The sequence below is a fragment of the Diachasmimorpha longicaudata genome, chromosome 20, assembly GCF_034640455.1.
Source record: "Diachasmimorpha longicaudata isolate KC_UGA_2023 chromosome 20, iyDiaLong2, whole genome shotgun sequence".
Classification (NCBI taxonomy): Eukaryota; Metazoa; Arthropoda; class Insecta; order Hymenoptera; family Braconidae; genus Diachasmimorpha; species Diachasmimorpha longicaudata.
In genome coordinates this window covers 2,034,957-2,054,886 of record NC_087244.1, presented here as the reverse complement: position 1 = coordinate 2,054,886, position 19,930 = coordinate 2,034,957, and the positions used below count along the sequence as shown (strand labels likewise).

The 19,930-nt window shown below is 38.0% G+C and overlaps 3 protein-coding genes across 4 annotated transcripts; 1 reads left to right on the top strand and 2 right to left on the bottom strand.

The window, feature by feature from the left end:
• Positions 1–1,713: 1,713 nt before the first annotated feature.
• On the bottom strand, positions 1,714–13,085 carry LOC135171497 (uncharacterized). The gene is made up of 13 exons (XM_064138084.1): positions 11,522–13,085; positions 10,586–10,615; positions 10,405–10,507; positions 9,830–9,947; positions 9,349–9,472; positions 9,150–9,290; positions 8,898–9,067; positions 8,624–8,808; positions 8,400–8,432; positions 5,094–7,718; positions 4,915–5,018; positions 4,636–4,838; positions 1,714–2,107 (listed from the first exon to the last, which is right to left on the bottom strand). The coding sequence occupies exons 1-13, from the start codon at positions 11,541–11,543 to the stop codon at positions 2,087–2,089; spliced, it is 3,879 nt and encodes a 1,292-aa protein (XP_063994154.1). The 5' UTR covers positions 11,544–13,085; the 3' UTR covers positions 1,714–2,086.
• LOC135171505 (centaurin-gamma-1A) lies at positions 11,101–17,601 on the top strand. Of its 2 annotated transcripts, none has more exons than XM_064138113.1 (4): positions 11,101–11,471; positions 14,440–16,099; positions 16,177–16,321; positions 16,596–17,601. In XM_064138113.1, exons 2-4 carry the CDS (start codon positions 14,565–14,567, stop codon positions 16,770–16,772), a joined length of 1,857 nt encoding a protein of 618 aa, XP_063994183.1. In that variant the 5' UTR covers positions 11,101–11,471; positions 14,440–14,564; the 3' UTR covers positions 16,773–17,601. The 2 variants fall into 2 exon arrangements, with proteins under 2 accessions (XP_063994183.1, XP_063994182.1); XM_064138112.1 differs by lacking the exon at positions 11,101–11,471 and adding an exon at positions 13,739–14,274.
• On the bottom strand, positions 17,432–19,719 carry LOC135171508 (uncharacterized). The gene has a single exon (XM_064138115.1). It carries the CDS (start codon positions 19,530–19,532, stop codon positions 17,649–17,651), a length of 1,884 nt encoding a protein of 627 aa, XP_063994185.1. The 5' UTR covers positions 19,533–19,719; the 3' UTR covers positions 17,432–17,648.
• Positions 19,720–19,930: the final 211 nt, after the last annotated feature.

Genomic DNA, 19,930 nt, shown 5'->3' with positions numbered 1-19,930 from the left:
GTACAACTTCAATATCGAGCGATTCGACATTTCACTACGCAGTACACGTCCGATGCCAACCCCACGCCTCACTAAACATCACTTATGGTAAAAAGAAAAACGAGATCTTTGTCGTTATCACTTATCGAGTTTATCTCAACTGGTGTCCGATGAAAATTCAGACTGAGAGATTTGATATGTAAATTACATTGACATTAACGGTATTAAATATTAATTTTGCAAGGTAAATAATTGAGTGAGATGAAAATTATCTCGGTAGAAAATACAGGGGAATGGTATTTGTGAGGGTGAGATCGATTTTCCCACTTTTCCTGGAAACTTTCTGACAGCAACCTAGCAACATTCCCCTCTTTCATCCCCTTCTTTCCTCCCTTGTCTTCTCATCTCATCGTTTCGTCGGTAAAAAATAAAAAAATTCATTTAAATAATGGGTTTTGTAAAATTTAAACAATTACTGACGCAGTTGTATTATCCCTCTAACGTCAGGATATTGCTGTTATAATTAATCGGTCCACTGCACAGATCTTTAACGCTAGATATCACACTGTGAATACTCGTCAGTGAATCCCGAGCTCGTGACATTTCGTGAACCCTTTGAAGAATAAAATTCTTCACATCCGAAATATATAAAATAATTTGAAATTAACAATCTCCCAGATGAAAATGAATAGCAATTAATTTAATGATTTATTTTATTATTTCGTTATTAATAACTACCGGCGATTAATATCACTCAAAAACATTTTTTCACAGATAACACTGTTCATGGTATGCGCAAGCCACGGCTGTACCACGGCATTTGCTACTGTTGGCTGGCACAACGTGTACCCTCTCTACTAATTCTTGACCCCCTTCTCTACGTTCTTTTACTCCCGTATTTCTCAGCTATCCACCTTCGTTTTTCAACCCCACCATAGATAAACCGACAAACGCCACCGCCATTGATACAGAATTGCGCAAGCGTTGAAAAGCCTATCAGGTACGTAGTGATAAGGGTGCCTTACTTCTATTTATTTCCAATCCTTCGATTTTCCACCTCAATCAATTAATTTCCCCTTTTTTTCCACGACAATTTACCCTGAACTTGTTAAAATTTCATGCCAAGTGTTCCAACGAACTCTCCCATTTATTTCCACCCCCAAAGGGGTGAGAATTTTGACAATCGTCCAATTTCTTCATTTCGTGTAAAAATAACCGACGACAAAAATTCTCCACTCCCTTATCCCCCAGAATATTTATACGAAACTGGGAAAATGTGGAAATTCAGTGCAAACCATTTTACCACTTCCCAACTGATTTCTCCCATCGGTTATGGGGGATGGGATCACGGGGGGTACAACTCAATTACTCAGTTTGAAAATACAATTGTCACATTAATTCCCAGATGACGTTATCATTTCTAATTTAAATTAATTCAATTTAATACGAATTATTTGGAGCATATGTGGCAGTCTTTCATGTTACTAAAGTCCTTAAAATAAAATATAAACTGGGGGGGAGGGGATTCCAATGATAAATAGAATAGTGATTAGTCAGATTGAATTATACGAAAGATGGTTAAAAAAATAATGACACTCAGTTGAACTGCCACGCGCCATGCTCAAGCAACCGTGCCACAATATTGATTTTCCACAGGGGGTTCCCAGCATTTCGTCGTCTCTGTCGGCCAGTCTACTTCCTGTGGAACCCCCTCCCCCCCACCATCAGCCCAACTCCATTTAACCCCTCTAGTTCTCCACAATTTCCTTCATTCTACTGTACGTTCACCGAGTTTCCAACCACCTCATATGCCATCACCACCGGTATTTCAATCCTCCCAAACATCAACAATTTCTCAGTCCATGATCTATTGTCTATGTATGGCATGGATGAGTTGACAATAGTATTTATGGACTGTATTAGTAGTGCATGTATATTGATTTCCGGTGGTGGTGATATTTAATATTCTTGATGGTCACACATTCTATTTACCGAGTTGAAATAACGTTATTTATTTATTTCAAGATGGAGACAGAGCATTTATGAAAAACTGTGTAAGAGTTACGTACCATCGAGCATTCCCTCACCAAACAGGGGTAGTTTTCCCTTAATTAAAGTTATTACTCACCTGAAACAAATAAATGAGAACGAAAATTCATGAATATGCAGGAGATTTTATGGTAGGAATTTATAAAGTCTCTCTTAAGTTTATCAATTAACCAGGATAAATGTGTTTACCGACTATACATATATGTGTACATGTATGTATATAGCATAATGATTTTACTCGAATAAAAAATGAAGATTTTCATTTGGTCAACGGTGTGGCACGCGAGGCAATTCTAGTCATGACAACTTTGATATATGACAAGGGGAGTTCGGTATTATGTGGGTCATTTCTAATATTTTTTTTCTTTCCTCCAAAGCCTTTCGGATATTTTTCCTTCTCCACTCATTGTGTCATTCTATTTTTAATCGTCATTATTCCTCACTCAAAAGTTTTCCGTTTCATTTACGTGGGATTTACGAGGATACGCCAACAGTTGGATCTCCGATTCTGCCAATATTTTTTTTTTCCTTCAATAATAGTTGTTTATATGCCCCACATATTTTCCCTCACATCGATACTACGTTCGAGATATTTCATCTGTTGTTCGTTATGTTGAATACAGAGGAAAACAAAGTTTTTTAAGAAGTACTTAACATTAGGAAACTTGAGAACTTTTAAGTGCAAAGTTTCACTGGAAAAAAAATTTTGTTGAGACGGTTTTCACTCCCGGGGTGAATTCGAGGGGTAATTGTTCATCTGTCTCTTGATTAACATTATCGTAAGCGATATAAACAAAAAAACCCTAACAGTCTATACAGTAGAGTCCCTTTAATCCCTTTAATCCGTTTAACTCAACATCTGGATTATCCCAAATAAATAAAAAAACTCACAATTTTTTCACTCGACGTCCAAGAATTTATGACTTCAGCCCGACGTTGGCCCTTGATAAGCCTACTGAGTTTTCTAATTCTCCGATGACAAGACAGCAGTTGAGGTGTTTCTGATTCAAAACTCTCTTTCATTCCATTATCATCACCTCCTTCCGACGGTATTAATTTCTGTTGTGTCACTGTACTCAATGGAATGAATTTAGCAATCAAACTCTCACTCTCAACACTCCAATTTGAATCGCCATATTTTTTCATATTCATTAAATCACCGATACTCCCACGAACTTGACTACAACTCAATTGTAAATTATTGCGTGACAATGCCGGTGATTGAATGAGTGATTCAAAACAATTTTTCATCGATCCAGTGACATCGGGCTGATTGAATTTACGTTGGAGTTTGTCCAAATCAGATAAAGACGATCCCCGTCGCATTTTACATTTCGTGCGACCATCTTTACAGTCTAAAAAATCCTCCTTCGGTCGTTTTATTGTTCGCGATGACAGCGAAATTTTCATGGCAAATAAACCAGCTTTCAAAGGAAAAAGAAGTGCCCATTCCGTCGGTTTTTCACGACTCTGCATTATTATTAATTTTTTATCTTCACTTCCGTTAATTTATCCACTTTTCCCACTCTGTCAGACCATTTCACGCAATTCCTAACGAACCCTTCACTCGTCAAATCAATTTTTACCCCGATTTAACACTTTAAATAATATTTTCCTCCAAATGACTTGTTAATCGTTATAAAAACCAAGTTGAACTGGACGACGCAACAAAACTGGAGAACGTTTATCGGTAGCGACCGGTATCCGGTCTATTTCTTATCATTGTAAAATGCTTTGATAGGGAAAATAACTTGGCATTGTTTGTTGATACCCGAACAGTCGTAACTAATCACCAGTTAAATAGGTGTTCGACTAATTAACTAGTGATGGCAATGAAAATTAACAGAAAATACGGAAAACACTGGGAGGATAATCATAAACTCATCGAGTTGGTTTACTGACTGAATTCGAAGTGATGAGAATACACGAGCTTTCGCACTGAAACTTGTCGGACCACTTGCCGGTTTTTCCACTTAACTCAGCACTAAAAGCCCTGTAGCGTAGGAATTCGTGGGTGGTGAGTTCACAGTAGAAAAGAGCTGCTGAATTTTCCCAGACTTTTTCACATTGTGAGGGAACGTCTGAGTGAAAGGGAAATTTATCGCAATTTTGAAGATGATATCTGCCACGAATAGTAAGTCAAGTCTAGTTTAAATGTTTCTTTCTCATAGGGAACAATTATCATTAATGTCAAATGCTCAATTAATCCGATGCTTATGGAGTTAATCATCAAATCAAACTGAGAATGTCGAGTTTTAAATCGACAATTCGTACTAAAAAAACGACAGATAAATTTAAATAATGAATGTAGAAATAGACCTTGAGGTAAACGTGATAATCCCAGGCTCATTGGCATAGGGGTTTCCGATGGCCGGAGTCTCACGATTATGTTGACGTGTCTTTGGCCTACATTATACCATAGGAAACGTTTGATTTTTTCTAATAAATATCCTACTGTCAATGAAAATTCACGGACTAACTTTAATTATTCGTTTAGGGTTCGCTAGCGCAGTTGTTACCGATGATTATGCATTTATCGTGTTAATTGATAATTTTTGAGAGACCGTGGATCAAATAAAAAATATATTGTTTATAAATGAAACTCACCGTCAGCTGCATGATGATTTTATTGTAGGCCCAATGCCATCGCTGTTTGGCATTCATTGTTGGTCGTTCCTTCAGTTGAGTGGGAATGGGTCCTCCACCCATGAGATCCATCAATTCCTCGTCCGCCGGTGGTTCTGGTGGACTTCTAGGAGGTGTATCAAGTTGGATACTTTCCTCCAGAGATGGTTGCTTTATGATGCTCCCTAAAAATCAGACAATTATGATAATTTATTTAATTTATTCATTTGCTTGCGAAGAACATAAAATTTTGATAATTACCTTTCGGACTAGCCGACATAGAGAGGGGCGGTGTACTCCTGTAAGGCTCGATCAATGAATTTTCTCTTGATCCTCGAGCCAGGGCCTCTTCACCGCGTTCATACCTGTTATCCATTTATGATATAATTAATAACTCATTGAAGAAAAATTCAAAATTTAATAAGAAAAAGCAAACAAACCTGTCTAAGGTTTCATCTCGCATTTTGTATTCTCCATTGACCACATTACTGAGGACAATCTCCGTCTCATCAAATGAATGATGATCATCAAAGTAACCCCGTTGATAACTCTCTGCTCTGGACAACGGTTGAATAACACTTTTTCCATACGATCCATATCTACTCGAGTAAGAATTTTTTCTACTCAATTCTGATTTAGTATCAGCATCAAGTGAGCCCCTTCTGTTGTCATCATAAGTTCCATTATAGTAATCAGATCCATATGAATCACCTCTCGTTAATTTTGGCTTCTGAGAATAATTTGAATGCTGGCTCTGTTGTGATAACTGTGAATCCTTTCTCTCCTGTCCATTAGTAAATGCCTCCATGTACTCATCATCACCAGTACCCTGATAATTATCATCAAGATAAGACTCTGTTCTCGTCAACGATTTTTTACCATTAGTTGTTATATTCGAATGTACTATTGCTGTTGTTGTAACACTAGCTGTAACATCAGGGGCAGTGTTATGATTAACCATTGTTACAGCTGGTGATTGTGATGATGTAGGTGTTTCAACGTGCATTGGAGCAACTGGACTTGATTCACCAGCTGTTGAATATTCACTGTGACCTTTTATCGGTTGACTACTTGTTACTGAACTCATTGCTGTATCAAATGAATCCTTAAGCTCATCATCACGTGATTCCAATGAATCAGTATTTTGTTGATGTAGTGGATTAACATCACGTTTACTCAATTTTTTATTTCTGGATAAATTTAATTGTGTATCATCACGATTCTCATCATTCGAATAATAATAATCGGACTGACTATTGGACTGATATCCATTGGTTCTAGTTTGTCCACGTGGTGTTGTTACCGATAATTCAGGCACTTCATTTGTTTGTCTTTCATTAATAACATTATCATAATTATTTTCGAATGACTCTGGATACGACGAATTAAATGATTTATCATAATTTGTATAATTTTCATCATGATAACCATTTTTGTATTCCATTGATACATTATCATGCTCATAAGATCCTTGATAATGCATTGTATTATTCTGTTGATTATTGAATGCCTCTTGATGATAATCAGGTTGAGTTGTATCAGGTACAACTTGTGAATGATTATCACTGTATTCATCGTAAGATTGTTGGCATGTACTTGTTTGTGTATTATACGTATTATCGTAATTATCCTGTATATATCGTTGATCATTAACTGATGTGACAATTTTTGTATCGTAAGTGGTACTTATTGGTGCTGGATAATCGTGTGATTCAATATTATTGTCTTTTTCATATGAATCGTGATAATTATCAGTGTCCTTATATGAATCAGTATATGATTCAGGAAATGAATCCTGTTGATAAGATGCAAGAGATGAATTTTGCTGGCGAGAGTCGTGGAATGAATTGTCCTTTATAAATGATGGATCATCGTGTGAATCATGATGAATATCGTGCTTGGACGGTTCTTCATACGATTCATTAATTTTTTTATCGTAATGATGTACGTTATAGCTATCCTCAATCTCCATTTTTTCACTACTATTACCGTACTGATGTACTAACGATTCACTAGTCCTTGGATATGTACTTTCTTGATAAGTATCATAGTGCATTGATTGGTTAGTATGTGATGCTGATGCTGCAGATGTGTAAATATCCTGATAATCATTTGTGTATGAATTATCTACGTAGGATACATCATTGTACACCTCTTGGGAATCCATAAATTCCTGGGAATATTGATGAGACGGCTCGATTGGATAATCTGGCACAAACTGATTGTCGTGCACAACAACTGGTTCACTCTGAATCGATGATTGAGGTGGTTTATGAATATCCTCCAAGTAATTATCCTGCAAGTGTTCCTGACTACTTTGATACGCATAATTAAAGTCCTCATTATAATTTTGAGTGTAATAATCTTCGACTGATGATGCGTATGTACGGGGTAATTGACGACCTGGAGTTGCTGGCAATGACATAGGTTTTCTTCCCACAATTGTACTTGTGGAGGATTTTGATGGTGTTGGAGGGAGCTTTTTTCCAGTGCTAGTACCATCTGGAGGAAATGCTGAACGATGTTGAAGATGGTAATTTCTACGCCAATGAGAATTTTGCATACTTTCATCAGCTCCATCAGATCCATAACTCTGCTGTCTCATAACAGTCGGACGATAATTGGGTCTTTGAATGCCAATGGATGATGCAGGTCTCTGCGGTAATGTCTTTCGATTTCTATTATTGTGAGTCCGTACATTGGCTCTCGAGTAGAATCTTCCCCCACTATCCCACTGCCTATCCTCATCGTCTTGATCGTACCTTTCGGCTTCGTAGGAATAAGTGGTTATATTATTGTAATAATCATCCGATTTGTTGTTTGCTTTGTACTCCGGATATACACCACTGACTTCTGATACTGTAATATCATTAATATACGTGTCTGGTCCGTAATACATATCATCACAGAGAGTTGCTTGACGCTCGAGCGATGGCCTTCTGTGTGGAACTTTTCTCTTGTAGCTTGTGTTTACACTCGGATAAAACTCGTTATCACTGCATATTCGGGTGTCATCGATTCTCGTCCCCTGATAATCGTATCCCTCGCTGTACCAGCCGTCTTGGCTGTAAAATAAAATTCAACATTGTTCAAAGACTACAGTCAGAGATAAATCAACTTATCTCGTCTTATCATTTTGCTACTGAAATATAATCACTGACCGTTGATTACACAATTTTCAATTGATTTCAGGCAGTAGAATGATTTATTAACAATAATTAAAGAGTTCAACTTCCCCTACCGCCTGAGCAATGAAAAATAGATAGAAATATTGAACTCATCAATCATCTAAAGGTAAGAAAAAAGTAGTTTGTCGGTGTTTAATTTTATGCCTTCCATAAATTCTGAGATATGAGCAATAAACCAGTCACATTTCACGGGGTGAAATTCTGCAGAAAAATTCTAGTGCAAATACGGCGAATAAAACGCATATGCACGTGCATGAAATGATCATAGAAATTCTCGGAAAATTTAATAAAAAAAAACCATATCAATTTCATCTTAACAGCTCTATAATTTTTCATAGCCGGTAGATTAGAATTTTTATAATATAATTTTCTTCGTGTGTTTGTGAGGCACTTGAGAATACTGTGGAGGGTCATGCAGGTCTTTCCTTATATTTTAAAATGTATTAAAGAAGATGTGTGAAATTTAAAAAAATATGAATATTCTCTGAGCTAGTGTATGTATCTATGATTTAAAATGAAATGGCAGATGAGTATTAAAATTCAACGACACCATCGTACCTGTCCTCGTAATCCCAAGTGTGTTTTCGCCTTCTGTTTTCCATGTACAAGATATAAAAAAAAAAGTGTTGGGTAATTGTTAGGTGGCCAAGGCTTTATTTATATTCAAGAGGATTATACCGACGAAATAAAAAATAGGGAGAGACTAGAAGTTAATCATGGCCCGTAAATTTTCAACGTGAAGTAGATAACTGACAGTAAAATGAAAGGATATTGACTGTTACCTGTACTCTTTGTAATGTCTCGGTCTGCTGTTATAAAACAATGGCTCGGAAGACTCTCCACTTGCTTGAGGCAACACTCGATGCAGGGGTCCTTGGTCAGGACACGACTGCTCATATCTCGGACTGTGTCCTCTTCCACCATATCCATAAATTGGACCTGCCCGAGGTGCAGTACCCCCCGAAATCTGGAAAGTATTGACGTTGGGAAGGCATTAAAAAATGTTTTGTTTACAGTTAGCAATAAATAAAAATATTATTAATCCTTTAACGATACCTGATGATCATCACGCTCATAACTATTCTCTCGAGATGTTTCTAATGATCGTTGAGGTGTTGCCAGCTGATTCGCTGCTGCACGAAATTGTGATGCTGAACTATTTGCACCTTGACCACCCACTGGATAATTCAGATCTGATGTATAATCAGAATCCTCAGAGTATCCAGCTGCACCAAAGACATTCATTGAAGACAGTAATCATAAAAAAATGACTGGAAAAATTATTTATTGTCGTTTCTAATGACTTACAGTGTCCGAAATTATAAAGCATCTGTCTCCGAGCTTGTTCGGCACGTGCCTCTGGATCAATCGAAGAATTCAACATTTCGAGCTTTCGCTGAAGGTCTGCACCTCGCGTATTCTCTGGATCTGGAGAGAGCACGTAATTACCTAAATGTTCATAAATCAGAGGATAAGGAGGGGTACGTCATGTGTGAACATTACTCACCGAATGGCTGTTCGAAGCGACAAGCTAGAAGGAGTGAATGCCCAGTCGGTGATTTCGTACCAACAACTTCGCTTCCCCTCATTTCTAACTCTGAATCGAGATTCATCCATTGTTCAATCTCACTCTGTAAGGGATAAAATGAGGGTTATTTCCACTATATAACAATTCGTGTTCATAACAAAGGGTTTCTCTTTGGTTTATACGATGAAATGCAAAATATTTTTTATAGTTTCTGCTCATACATCAGGTTAAATGGGTCGTAGATACTTCACATACTTTTTTCACATTTTCAACTGATCGATAATATTGTATGCACTATCGTTGCTCCCTTCAACCCCACGAGTATAAACTTTTTTTTCTGAGTTTCTGGAATCTCATATGCGATATTTAAACCGATCCAATAATTTGTGAATTCATTTTCCTAAATTCAACGGTTAAACCCTTCTATTAATTAAAATTATTGTTGTGTAGTAATACACACCTCATTCACCTGAGAAAGCTCAGCAAGTGGTATATACTGATACCCCAAAGCTCGATCCCAAAGCATCCCTTTATTCCAAACTTCTATCACAAGTCCAGTGTTTATGTCGTTCGTTTCACTGGAAGGATTCAGATAAATAAACGCAAGCTCAATCAACGATTTTGGGTCCTCTAGTACTACAAAAGCTCGAGGTTTATTTACTAATGTCGACCTCTCTATACAAGAGGAAAATATAAAATTCTTTCTGTGGATAAAAAATCCACATTAAGAAGCTCTTGAACATATTAAATGAAATAAATGTTTCAACAGAACATGCATTGATCTTTTCTTAATGCAACATGTATTATTTTCCTGCAGAGGAAACTTCTGAACATTGTCAATGGTATATAAATGGCATTGAATCGCACTGAGAGACAAGTCTGTGAATAGAGAATCTAAACAAAACAAGATTGTCACTCGGATTCATTCTCCTTTGAGTCAGTCGTTTTCAATATCACGAGGGACGTCAAACATCAATTTCATAGAATTTTTTTCATGATCTTTCATGTCGAATTTAACGAATAAATATTACTTACAACAGGAAGTCTTGTTCCCAACATGGCAGAGCCCCTTTAACCGTGATTGTTGTTGTTTTCACATTCTGCAACTTCAACGTTACATAGCTGTTGTATTGTTGTGCTAAAAAAATGATAAAAACGTGTCTTATTATCCGGAATGGGAGGAAATTTCGCGAGGAAAGAACTTATCTCACATTACCTTGTACTCCAACAAATCTGGCTTTCTTCACTGAAACACAAAAACCAAAGGACAAATTAGGTCAAACACTTTATTACGTGTCTACCTCGGAAAACCCGAGAGAATATCACGGGAATTATCACGACAATTTGTTTCTCCCTCAGATTGAAATGACAATTACAAAATAAACGTACTACAAAAGCGTTTTTCATGGAATTGCCGAGCTCTCGCATCCCTTTGTCATAAAACCAAAATATAAACACAACTGGAGAGGCCGTGTACACAGGCACCGCGTCATACGATCACTGAATAGTCCGAGAGCTCAGGATGATATCCATAAATACGAGAATAAACACATTGAAAGCAAATGAACGTCTACCAGTTTGGCGTCATAGCGTCCTTCGTGAAATTGAATAAATGCACTCGGACAATTGCGATTGTCCGACCTCAACGTTAATTGATAACAAAGAGAAATTGTAAATCGGTTAAAAGACGTACCAAGGAACACGAGTGTGGGGTTGACGAATGAGAATAAAAATTATGATCACTTGATACTGGAAATGATTTCGGTAGGAAAGGGGTAAAACAACTCGGCTGTGTGGCGTCCCCCCGCCATGATCAGGGCTGCCAACTGCACGTAGCTAACAAAGACTGATGACTTCAGCCGAATGATATTTAATATTTTTTTCATGAATGTATGATGGGAGGGATGAAGAAGAGGGCTTTGTCCTCCCCATTAAACAAATAAAGTTAACAATTTAGAATGTGTGTAACAAAAATGATTCGGTAATTGAAAAACAAAAAGTGATTGGCTTCGCCCTCTGTCCACTGAATCATGTCGATGGAAAACGAGGGAAAGTGAACAATTGTGACTTCTTTGTGGGGCCAATTGGATACTGCAATAAAGGTAATGATTTCTCATTAAAGTAAAAAGCCAAAGTCACAAATTAAACTCACCAGTCACGTTTAGAAGTGACATGATCCCAAATCCTTCACTGAATCAGGTGAAATTATGGATAAAGCAGGGCCATCACGAGCTTCATAATATTCCACAAAAATTCCCAGAGATTGATCCTCATCACGGTGTTGACCCCTTTATGTCTTGTATCACGCCATCCAAATGACGAATCGCCATAAAATTAATCCAAACCACGAACGTTAATCCTATGAATCCTATCAATACCTCAGTAATGAAATGAATAATCAACTATCATGAATTGACCACCACTTGTTTATCATATTCACACTTTCGGCGTGATAAAGGACAAAGTTCAACGGCAGTCCTATATTCATACATCGATTTGTCTATAAGAGTAGATACAGTAAAGTTAGGAAAACTGGGGGGGCTGCTGCACTTTACAACCCTCACCGAGACTGTATTTTAACATATTTTTTAATCATTCATCAACGACGCATTAGCATTATAGACACTATTGTCGAACAGAGTGCTCCATTCCCTTTTGTGCAATTATATCCAGGTTGACATAATGAAAAAGTTGTGACATAAAAGATACCGGATGTCAAAAGCTCATACACACACACACAACCACACACTCCACTCAATAGTCTGGAATCGATGTTACCAATGTTAGTCACAGACAAGATAAAAACCAATTCGACATGTTAAAATCAATTTCACCTGTGTGAATTGAACATTTCAATAAATCGATGACGTTTCAATGGTTGTGGAGATGTATTTTATCACTTATCGATCGAAAGAATAATAAAATAAAGGGGATCATACAGAGAAGTTGATTTTTTCCTTTCTCGTCGTCTCATGCCCATAACGAGGCCAATAAAATCCATTCACTTTGTTCCACAATTCGTGAAAATTTATTATCATTTTGTCATCCATTCACTATCTCATCACTCTGTATTCCAGTGGTCTAGGCAATCTGAATAAATCACGTTTAATTATCATATGATTACGACGATATGATTTTATAATCAACATATTAACACTATTCAATGGGTCTATCATTGGCCGGACTCATCAAGGCTCTTGTTGTCTCCTACTGGTGATCACATTTTTTCAATAATTGTCCCACAAAATTATTTATTGCTACCATTGCAATGCAACTTCACTCAACTTCGAGATTCACTTTGACAAACGGTATTTTCTGTTTTGGTCGTTCATTAAAATCGTTTCGAACGAGTAAACGATTTGTTGGTGACGTAGTTTACGTAATCCACAAGGACAAATGGAATATTAGGGATTAAAAGTACTGGAATTTGGTTTTTTAATACTCTGTGATGTTACTTGCGTAGAGATGTCTTTCCTACGTACTCGTCTATTGTATGAATTCTGATGTCATGGGAGAGCTTTCGACACAGTCAAAGCCATCTTGCCTACGTCAATGTTGGAATAAGCATCACAGCGCCGGCGCCTGGAACCGGGTACCAAGCACGATAATCAGAAGGTGTAGGTGCACTATCATGAGTTCATACCCCCACTATACCAATGACGTATATGTGACAAGGGGTGAATGCCTACCTCCTGACGATATCTTGTATTTTAATGATTTGGATATCGAATAAGTTGGATTATGTCTTCATTCGTCAAAGTCAGTTCAATCGTTGCGACTGGAGATCATTTGGAGGGAGTCAGATGTTCTTGAGATGATTTAGGGAATCGTTTCCAGGAAGAGAACAGCCCCAGAGGACATGATCGAGGGTTTCAGTTGGGTTATCCCACGTACAAACAGTAGAATTAATAAATTCTTTGTGTTTGAGGGAGGATACCAGATGACAATAGCTTGAGGGAGGTCCAGGAGGTGATTTGGAACTTGTTTGTTCGTCAAAGGAGTTAATACCCTTAATTATCTGCTTGAAATACTCGATATTGATTGTGTGCTTCAGTCATTTCGTTTATACAACAATAGCTTTAAATTTTCCTCCTCCATACGAAGGCTCTCATTAAACACATAATTAATCCCATAAAATCCCTCTACTTAATGAATAGCATAGAAAATTAATCAGGATTTGGTTCATTAGATCTCCATAACCTTCGATTCCTTTGTCTCCTGGTGGAGGACATTCAAGAGGAGGTCTGTCGAATATTGTTTATTGATCAGTGATTAGAATTTTATGATTATATTGACCTTTGAAGCTCTTATTGGGAGCACCTGTCGCGAATCCCTTCGGTCGCCGAATGGGTATCGGCCCAAATATAAATGTCAGCCACTTTTTTTCTCCCCTCCACACATCTCACCCTAATTTTAACTCACCGAAGCAATAGTTGTGTCGACTAACCTGTTCGTCTGTTTAATTCGTCGACGATGTTTGTGAATATTCGCGAAATTGATATTTTCATTGTCAATTAACGGATAATAAGAGAGTACAGTTTGCATTTGGTGTGATAAATACGTAATGAACACTGGCATATTGCAATCGTTATTGTCGTTAGTGATGCAGTGCATAACGATTATTTGAAATATCGTACCATATTTCAACTATTCAATGTAATTTATTTAGTGATTCAATTGTGATTCAGTTAAATAACTTTCACTGTTTTAATTATTGTGATTACTGGGTCAATGAAACAATGACAAGTAGCCAAAGTCCACACGATTATTCTTTGACAATAAGACAAGAGATTCAAAGATTCGAGAGTGTACATCCATCGATATATGCTATTTATGATCTGATTGATCTCATAAGTGACACTCATGTTTCTAAACAAATTCGGGAACATGTTGTGGCAATTGAAGGTAATGTCATTACTTTTTTGAGTCTAATTACCCCTCAACCCCAGTATTTATCGACCATAACATCATCCCTGATGATGATTCATTTATTATTGATGTCGTTCAATGCCAATCACGATGATGAAGTCACAATAAAAATTAATCAGACCTGTCATTGTTTATTTTCAGATTCATTTGTAAACAGTCACGAATGGACGCTCTCGAGGAACGTACCAGAGCTTCACCTGGGAATAATCGGTTCCTGTGATTCTGGTAAGTCAGCACTAGTTCACAGATACCTGACTGGTTCGTTCATGCATGAGGAATCACCTGAGGGTGGTCGTTTCAAAAAAGAAGTGTTTATAAACGATCAGAGCCATCTTCTACTCATTCGCGACGAGGGTGGAACACCAGAGGCTCAATTTGCCGCCTGGATTGACGCTATTCTCCTCGTATTCTCCCTCGAGAGTGAGGAGAGTTTTTCAATTCTCTGCAATTATTACAAAAAAATGTGTTCATTCCGAAATATGTCTGACGTTCCAAAAATTCTTGTGGGCGTCCAAGACTCGATAAACGATACAAATCCACGAGTCATTAAGGACGTTAGACCTAGAAAGCTATCATCAGAGCTGAGGTGTTCGTATTACGAAACCTGTGCCATTTATGGTCTGAATGTTGAACGAGTATTCCAAGATGTCTGCCAAAAAATCATCCAAAAATCCGGTACAAATAAAAATTCAACACCATTGGCAGCTTCACGTTGCAATGGCCAAAATACAACAGATAATGAACCTAAATACTCAATGCCTGTGATTAAAACATCACTGGCACATGCCAAAGAGGATACCTGCAGTCCCTCCAAGGTCATACCTGATAAAACTGATGATTTTTTGAGACCAACGCAGGATAACATTCCCCAGTGTGATACGATGACAAACGATAGTTTTCACGATTTTAGAAGTTCCATTTTAACGCCAACGACAATCAGAAAATTCAGGCGAAAATCAAATATTTTTACGCCATCAAAAAAGGAGAAATATAATATGGGAGAGATGGGAGTGGGTAGGGAGATACCTGTTAAACAGGGATATCTATTCAAGAGGAGCAGTAAATCGTTGAAAGAGAGGAAGAAGAAGTACGTTACTCTCCTCGAGGATGGAAGATTGACTTATCACAGTAGTTTACACGATTATATGAATGACACCAATGGAAAAGAGATTCTCCTTCAGTATGTGACAGTTAAAGTTCCTGGTAAAACACCCAAAGGATCCAAGACAGTGGCCACCATCGACGATTGCTTCGAATTTTCGATAATCTCGTTGGAGAACAAGAGTTGGAACTTTGAGGCGAGCAATGCTGATGATAGAGATCTGTGGATTGCTGCCATTGAACAACAGATTCTGTCCAGTCTACAGAATTCAGATGGTGATAAGAAGAATGAGACTGATGCCTTCAAGATGATGTGTATTAAGAATAAAGTCTCTGGTAATGATGCTTGTGCTGATTGTGGTGCTTCACATCCTGACTGGGCGAGCTTGAATCTTGGTGTTCTTGTTTGTATTGAGTGTTCGGGTGTTCACAGAAATTTGGGATCTCATATCTCCAAAATAAGATCATTAAATTTGGATGATTGGTCGGCTGGACAGCTGAGTGTTATGCTGGCACTGGGTAATGATATTGCTAATGGAGTTTGGGAGTATTGTCTGGGTGGTAAGATCAAACCATCTGGAGACTCCAGCAGAGAAGCGAAGGAACAGTGGATCAGGTGGAAGTATGAAGAGAAAAAATTTCTTCCACCAGCGAATCCCAATATATCGTTGGGAAAACTTCTCATTGATTCTGTCTGCAGGTGAGTTCATTATCAAAATAAATCCGTAATTTATTGAGCTGTGGGTAATTACACGTATTTTATTTAATTTGTTGTAGAGGAGATATGAGAGCATTCACACTTTGTCTGGCCCGATGCACTTACGAAGATGTTAATATATCTGTGAGCGCTGAAGACCTGAGGACTCCTCTTCATCTTGCCTGCGCCACTGGCAATTTGGCAATGGCACAATTGCTTATTTGGGTGAGAAAAGTTCAACTGAAACGTCGCGATTTCGAGTCAGGAGTCACTGAGTTGGTAATGCGAATTTAATTATATCCCCAGGGGGATATAATTAAAACTTTGGAAATGTCAATTCGCTTGAAGAACACCCAGAGTGATAATTTAATAATTAATCATTGAAGCATTCAGCATTATTCGGAATTCGCGATGTGGATACAGCTGACACGTGAACTTTAAGACGTGAACAATTTCTACGTGAACAATTATTAATTTTTATAACTTTTTCATATTCCAGCACAAAGCCAATCCTCAAAATCTTGATCACGAAGGCCGTACCTGTATGTCATACGTTCGAGCATTGGAAAGAACTCTGGACAACACAACAGACTCCATGGAGATGCAAAAATTACTGGAAGTTCTTGAACAGGCCAGTATATCGAGTATGGACGATCCAGAAACAACACAGTATTAAGTATTTTCTTTTCACTAAACTAATTAACAGGGAAAATGAAAAAAATTGGTACTTACGTAAGGAATAACTCCACCGAATTTTTAATTGTATTGATTTTTCCAAGTTTTTTTTTTGTGTTTCATGGAAGATGAAGGAGAAGATGGAATTTTATTATTTATATGTACTGCTTGGCTGTTTTTACTCACCTCTGATGCTCCATCAGATCTGATTTTATTGTTTTAATGTATTAATTTTTCCCGTAGTATTTAAACAAATTATTTTTTATGAATTTTCACTGTATCGATATGTGTAGAAATGTTTCAATCGTATCTGAAAATTTTCCAGGTGAAATACTGAACAATATTTCAATTATTTACGTGTTTAACAAATTATTGCGATCGAATTCACGTCATGTACATCGGTATATCTCATTCCGATACGATTTAGAGTTCAATAATCAACGAAAGTTATGGATAACTCTCGAAAGTAGAAGTAGATGCATCAGATTTGGTTGTTGCTCAAATTTTCATCTCTCTCTCTTACTTGAAAATAAATTGCATAATATCTAACACCTACGTGAAATTTAATGGAAAACAATTAAGATGTAGATTAAAAAATAAATTCCAAAGCTGATGAATCTACAGGTAATGAATAACGCATCACAAATTGAAAGTGAAAAATGTAATAATTTATCAATTTATTCGAGTGTAGTTTTCGTCAATGACTGATCAGTACAAAACACTCATGAAAGAAATTCTAGTTATATTTATACATTGAATGTATCGAGAAATATGTGCTTATACAGTTCTCATGTTGATTAAATATATTGTCATATATAATTATTCTAAAATAGTCGAATAATTTTTACTTTTTAACGATCGGTGAACTTTTTAAACTTCACGGAAGTTTGTAGTGAATGAGGGAGCCTGTGGTGGTGTGATACATCGGTCCCTCGGTGTCACCCACGACCTTTTGCATGTCCTCTGACGTGTAGATATTCGGTGGAAATATGGGATTACGACTGTAATGAGTAAGTGAACTACATCTCTGGAGGAGTGTATCAGTGGTGAGAGTACACATCCACGAAGTCGGGGGCGTTTTCATGACTTCAGAGACGATGTCCTTGGGGGCAGGAACCTCTAGGGAGTAGATCACCTGTTTTCTGAGCTCTTGAAATTTCAAGGGAGAGTTTGAGGACTTGTAGACCTTCAGGGCTGCTTCGAATAACGATCGAGAGACGTCCATGCGACAGTTGAACTGATGTTGAATTAATTGGAGAAACTCTAGGGATATGTGGAGCTGCGCAAGGGTCAGGAGCTTCTCCCTGTATTTATCAACATCAAATGCCCCCTCTGCAACATTTATCATCATTTTTCTAACATCGTACGTCTCCATGAGGTTTCCAGTTGACAATAGGTACATGTAGTCTCTGGTTAGCTTTTCCAATCCCATATCGATCACCAGCTCCATTGAAACACTTCCAGCGAGCTGGGGAAGCTCCTTCTTTCCCGAATCCAAGCTCTCCACGAGCTTAACAAACCTCGTGTCATCACCGATCGTCAACGAGGGCTTGAAATCATCCGTAACAATAGCTTCGAAGATTGTATGCATACAATCAGTCATTGTTGTGTAGTTTTCAGTCCCCTTGACGATTCCCCAAAAAATACTCGTAAAATCCTGATCCTGTCTCATCTCCAGGACTTTCGCTATATCTGACAATTTAATTTGATAATCATCCTCAGTGGAACCTTCGACACTTGTCGTGTCATCTACAATCTTAACATCATCCAGAGCCCAGTCTCCACCAAGAATTCTGTGAAGTTTCGTCATGATTTCTGTGGTTGAATCAGCGAAAACGTTGGAAAAGTCCTTTGGAAAATTCAGAGGTGCCACACTGTAACGTGAGGACATGTGTTTCGTCTGATAATCCCCCAAAATTTCAATGTATTTATCCAAGAGAAGAAGCTGATTCCAAAGAGGAAGCAGAGAGCTTCGGTTGGATCCACTGATGATGGAGGCAATGAATGTGTTGGAGGATTTCCTCAAAGATGGAATGAAAGTCAATTCGTCCCAATGAGCCTCGACCCTCAGATACCCCCCAAACTCCTCCTTCTCGTCATCCCTCCAGTCTATCATGTCTGGATCAACCCCACAAACATCATAGACGCTGTCTACCCTAATCTGTGCTTTCTTTCTGCTTCTTGGACTGATATGATCATTATTATGCTGATGCAGAGGTATTTCCTTCTGAATTCTCTCCTGAATATCACTGAGGGACACAACACCATCGAGACAAGCCCTCAGTGGTGTGAAACCTTTGGCATTTGGACAGCATCCAAGGAGAAGGCATTTGTCGTCATTTCTATCAGGATTTGCTATCACAAACAGTGGCATTGTCCACAAATTATGATTACTGAGCTTCTCCCTGATGCAATTGACTATTGCAGCTGCTATTTTAAGGTCCATTGGTGTATATCTCTCCTCGTACCCCATCCAATTCCTCTTGAGGGATGTGCTGGAGACGTTGAAGCTGTCATCACCGAATGAGTGCTCCAGGGGGGATCCAGTGACGTCCAGCATCGCTGAATTACCTTCTTGATTACCCCAGGAGGGACTCACCATCTTGGTGACTTCATCAGGACGCACATGGCAAATCAGGAGAACCTCGCGATCCTTTCCCAATTGTGGAAACAAACGATTGATAAATGATAAGCTGACCTTCTCAACTGATAATCCCACTGGGGACGCTATTTCACGAGCGAACTCCACTTCCTGATTCATTTTCTCATTAACAAATGTCTTTTGATTGAATGCACATCGGTTTGTTATGATTTTGAATTAAAAACCGTTGAAATATCGTATCTGACGCCACATGTCGGACGTCTGTTGGTGGTTCGGATTCACGAACAAAGATGGCGTCACACTGTCGAAAAACCGACTCTCTCGACGCTGCTCTTCCTCTAGCCCCTCTCTAACTGTCTCCAGGAATGTGTAATTACCCCCTCGCCCCCCCTGACAACAGTTCCCACCCCAGTGTCTTCGTAGAAACCCAAACATTTATGATCACGACTGATAAAAGTATAAAAAATAGGTCACAAAGTCGAAGAATAAACAGAATCATTACGAGGTAATCATTCTAAACTCATTAACCTGATGTAGGACGCTGTTCCTGGGAATTT